The 5136-nt window shown below is 54.9% G+C and overlaps 1 protein-coding gene across 1 annotated transcript; it reads right to left on the bottom strand.

The window, feature by feature from the left end:
• Nucleotides 1-427: 427 nt before the first annotated feature.
• On the bottom strand, nt 428-4772 carry LOC122391430 (low-density lipoprotein receptor-related protein 2-like). Its single transcript, XM_043385330.1, has one exon. It carries the CDS (start codon nt 4509-4511, stop codon nt 744-746), a length of 3768 nt encoding a protein of 1255 aa, XP_043241265.1. The 5' UTR covers nt 4512-4772; the 3' UTR covers nt 428-743.
• Between the last annotated feature and the right edge of the window lie 364 nt (nt 4773-5136).

Below are 5136 nucleotides of genomic sequence, written 5' to 3'. Positions count from 1 at the left end.
TTATTATGTATTTGAATAGGCTCTTGCATGCGATTTCCTGAACGCGGAAAGAGTCTGTTTCAGCGTTCAGTGATGCCATATGCAGCTGTTCATGATGACCAAGGGTGGCACACGGGCCCGTGCCCCCTCCCCCCATTCAAATTGTCCTCAAATGGACCCATAATCGTTAAACCACCAACGACCGTCTAAAAATGAACTGAAATGATGATTTAAAAGACCGAAAAGGCCCATTTGGGGCCCCAGCAGACCCATATGACTCCATGTAGGGCAGCCTTTTCGGCTAGGCCCTGGGCCCTTCGGCGTTGGGGGAGGAAAGATTGCGGGTCGTGCCCAATCCATTCAAAAATCCTGTGTGGTGAATGTGCTAATAGTAGTGATCAGAAAATTATTTGTACCTCCTTTGTTTCAAATTCCTAAAAGCAACTGCTGTTTTTTTATCATTTATTAGTAATCAAAAAGCACTCACGCACACCAAGTTTTGTTAGCGATTAAACAGATGACAGTGATAGCTACTTTTGACATTATTAGGTCACATATGGGCCTTTGGAGCTTTAAATATGAACACCTACAAAGCTCCAGCGCCAGTTCGTGCCATGCTGCAGCAATGAACTTCATGCAACAACAAAAAAATTACTACAACGTCTCTAAAAGCACCTGACAGAGCGTACGAGAAACAATAATTGCCAGACATTCAAATGATGCACCGAGTAATGTAATCATTGTGTACCCAAGGACAACGCTCATTACGAGACGCACCCGAGCTCATCCCTGCCATCCCGACAGTTCATGAATCCATCGCATACCGCAAACGACGACAGACAAATACCATCTCCGCAAGAGAAGAGGCCTGGACAATCGCAGTCAGACAGCTCACAAGATGCCTCATCCTCGCCTCCGGCACAATCGCGTCGGCCATCGCACTTTTGCCGAATATCGAGACAGGTACCCTCAGCGCATCTGAACTGACCGAGCCTACATTGTCCAGGGCATTCGCTTTCATCAGATCCATCTTGGCAGTCGCGACGACCATCGCATCTCTGGTTGATGTTCAAGCAGCCACTATCATCTCGGCACCTGAATTGGCCAAGGCGGCATTGTCTGGAACATTCGCTTTCATCAGATCCATCTCGGCAGTCGCGGCGACCATCGCATTTCTGGTTGATGTTCAAGCAACCGCTATCATCTCGGCATCTGAATTGGCCAAGGCGGCATTGTCTGGAACATTCGCTTTCATCAGATCCATCTCGGCAGTCGCGACGACCATCGCATCTTTGGTTGATGTTCAAGCAACCGCTATCATCTCGGCATCTGAATTGGCCAAGGAGACACTGCCTGGAACATTCGCTTTCATCAGATCCATCTCGGCAGTCGCGGCGACCATCGCATCTTTGGTTGATGTTCAAGCAGCCGCTATCATCTCGGCATCTGAATTGGCCAAGGCGGCATTCCCTGGAACATTCACTCTCGTCAGACCCGTCTCGGCAGTCGCGACGACCATCGCATCTCTGGTTGATGTTCAGGCAGCCGCTATCATCTCGGCATCTGAATTGACCAAGGCGGCATTCCCTGGAACATTCACTCTCGTCAGACCCGTCTCGGCAGTCGCGACGACCATCGCATCTCTGGTTGATGTTCAGGCAGCCGCTATCATCTCGGCATCTGAATTGACCAATGCGGCATTCCCTGGAACATTCACTCTCGTCAGACCCGTCTCGGCAGTCGCGACGACCATCGCATCTCTGGTTGATGTTCAGGCAGCCGCTATCATCTCGGCATCTGAATTGACCAAGGCGGCATTCCCTGGAACATTCACTCTCGTCAGACCCGTCTCGGCAGTCGCGACGACCATCGCATCTCTGGTTGATGTTCAGGCAGCCGCTATCATCTCGGCATCTGAATTGGCCAAGGCGACATTGCCTAGAACATTCGCTTTCATCAGATCCATCTCGGCAGTCGCGGCGACCATCGCATCTTTGGTTGATGTTCAAGCAGCCGCTATCATCCCGGCATCTGAATTGGCCAAGGCGACATTGCCTAGAACATTCGCTTTCATCAGATCCATCTCGGCAGTCGCGGCGACCGTCGCATCTCTGGTTGATGTTCAAACAGCCACTATTATCGCTGCATCTGAATTGGCCAAGACGACAGTTTCCCCCCGGGTTGCAATCAGCTTCATCAGAACCATCTCTGCAGTCCCTTCTGCCATCGCACCGGCGGCGGTAGTCAAAGCACCGACCGTCGCAGCTAAACTCTCCGGATCCACATTGCTGTTGACAATCACGCTCATCTTCTCCCCTCGAACAGTCGCTGTAACCGTCACACTTTCGGCGAATGTCGAGACACTGGCCATCAGAGCATCGGAACTGTCCAGGAAGGCAGGTGGTGGGGATTGGGTCGGTACAACCGATTTCATCCGAACCATCTCTGCAGTCTGGTCGGTAGTCGCATCTCTGACGAATGTTTAGACACCTGCTGCCATCTGTGCATCTGAATTGTCCTGGAAGGCAGACGTTTGGGTTGGGACTGTTGCAATCCCTCTCATCCGAACCATCTCTGCAGTCTCGTTGGTTGTCGCATCTCTGACGAATGTTTAGACACCTGCTGCCATCTGTGCATCTGAATTGTCCTGGAAGGCAGACGTTTGGGTTGGGACTGTTGCAATCCCTCTCATCCGAGCCGTCTCTGCAATCTTGTCGATTATCACACCTCTGTCGTGGGTCGAGACAGGCGCTATTATCCGAACACCGGAACTGACCCGGGAGGCAAGGAGCAGGAGAACAGCCTTGCTCATCTAAACCATCACGACAATCACGTCTGCCGTCGCACTTCTGTCGGATGTTCAAACACTGGCCGTCAGAACAGCGGAACTGACCAAGCAGGCAAGTGCCTGGGACGGTGCAGTCTGCTTCGTCCGAACCGTCCCGGCAGTCCCACCTTCCGTCACATTTCTGATTGATATTCAGACATTGTCCATCGGAACAGCGGAACTGACCTAGCAGACAGCGGTCTGGACCCGAACATGACGCCTCATCTGAGCCATCTCTGCAGTCCCACCTGCCGTCACACTTCTGTCGAATGTTCAGACACTGACCATCGGTACAGCGGAACTGACCAACAAGACAGCGATCTGGCGAGGGATTGCCACAACCTTCCTCATCAGAGTTGTCTCTACAGTCTCTCCTGCCGTCGCACCTCTGGCGAATGTTCAGACATCCAGTGCCGTCGGAGCAGCGAAACTGGCCTGGGAGACATGTGGTGGGATTGTTGCAGTTGGCCTCATCAGATGCGTCCGTGCAGTCACGCCTTCCATCGCATCTGCGACGGATGTCCACGCACTGTCCGTCACCGCATCGGTGCTGGCCGAGCGCACAGCCACTGTGACCGCTGCCGCCGCCTCCATGACACTCCTCCTCGTCAGACCCGTCCCTGCAGTCTCGCCGACCGTCGCATTTCTGCCGCACGTCCAGACACTGGCCGTCGCCGCAGCGGTGCTGGCCCAGAAGACACCGCTCCTCGCCGTAGCAGCCCTCCTCGTCCGACCCGTCGATGCAGTCGCTCCTGCCGTCGCACTTTTGCAGAAGGTTCAGACACTGCCCATTTCTGCAGCGGAACTGGCCGAGCGCACAGCCGCTGTGGCCGGAGCCGCCGCCACCGTGGCACTCCTCCTCGTCCGAGTGGTCCGGGCAGTGGACGGTGCCGTCACAGCGCTGCGACAGGTCGATGCAGGTGCCGTTACTGCACTGGAAATGTACACGTTCGTCGCACGGTGGGCAGTTGATCTCGTCCGAGCCGTCTACGCAGTCGCGGTAGCCGTTGCAGAGGCCTCGGCGGTCAATGCACTCACCGTTGGAGCAGGTGAAGTAGATGGTCTGATCGCAAGCGTCTCCACCGCCACCCGACGAACACCCGTCCTCGTCAGAGCGGTCTAGGCAGTGCGGGAAACCGTCACAGCGCAGATTGCGCTCGATGCACTGACCGTTGCCGCACTGGAAGTAGTAAGCTGGTGGACAGCCGCCCTGACGCTTTACACCACGCTCCACAGAGCCCAGGGTCGGCACTGCGGTGGCATCGCTGTCAGTGGTAGACGGAGATGTGTCCGGAGTCTCTGGTGGCAGTGCAGTCAGCACCGGACTCCTCTCGGTTTCACGCTCAGTTGCAGGCTCGGTGACCTCCACGGGAATTTCCTCGGTGACCTCCTCAGTAGTCACAACCGGAGCAGGGACTGCCTCTGGAGTTGCTTCGGGGACCTCTTCTTCTTCTTCTTCTTCAGGAGCCTCTGTTGGGACTGCCTCCGTCACCTTTTCCGTAGGTTCATCAAGGACTTCGTCATCTTCATCTTCATAGTAGTTGTAGTTATAGTCGTCATCGTCGTCGCCGCCGCCCCATCCCCATCCCCAGGAGCTATCAGCGGACTCGGTGGTAGTGTCGTCGGCGGCATCCGCGATGGCGACACCTTGCGCGGCAGTACAGAAGAGTGCCAGCAGCACCAGCGAGGCGTACCAGTGCCTCATCGCTGCCACTGTGCGCACGGCACCAGGCGCACCAGCCGACTCTACCTAGCAGGCCGTCTCTGGAGCACCGACTGAGCTGGCGTCCACCAGCCAGATCTCTTGTCGACTGTTTCGGCTCGGACGACATGAACCTCAAGACGCCACCTTGGCTAACAAACAGAGCAGAAATCAAATACACAATCTGTCTCCGACAGCTCGGTGGCCGTCCTCGATCGAGGGACCACCCGCGGCTCCGGCGCCGCCTCCGCGCGCTGCTTCCGCCCACCGTTCACGCCTCCGCAGGCACCCGCGGACCTTCTCTGGACTCTGTCACGTTCATGTCAGCGGCGCGCCAGCCTCCAATCGTGAACCATAACATAACCATGGCACAGGTCAACGTTCATACATCTGAATCACTTGCCGCTATGTAAACACTGACAGCAAACGCCTACAGACAATGCATCATAGATTTAGTGCTGCTGTTAAACAGAATAGTTCAAGTTCGATGCGTCTTGACGAGAGGAACACGATACCGGTAGAAGTAACCTCGTGCAAGGCTTATGTCAAACGTTATTGCAGAAAACCGTTTCCGAAAAAATGGGTTATTTTGGCAGATTTTGCCCCCTGCAGACATAACGGTTGACGT

This window comes from Amphibalanus amphitrite, unplaced genomic scaffold, assembly GCF_019059575.1.
Source record: "Amphibalanus amphitrite isolate SeventyFive unplaced genomic scaffold, NRLGWU_Aamphi_draft 000437F_arrow, whole genome shotgun sequence".
Taxonomy (NCBI): domain Eukaryota; kingdom Metazoa; phylum Arthropoda; class Thecostraca; order Balanomorpha; family Balanidae; genus Amphibalanus; species Amphibalanus amphitrite.
The sequence above is the reverse complement of the archived record's forward strand: the minus strand, read 5'-3'. Positions and strand labels throughout refer to the sequence as shown.

What these genes read in the sequence shown, in the direction of transcription:
- LOC122391430 (XM_043385330.1), bottom strand. Translation starts at nt 4,511, where the DNA reads ATGAGGCACTGGTACGCCTCGCTGGTGCTGCTGGCACTCTTCTGTACT.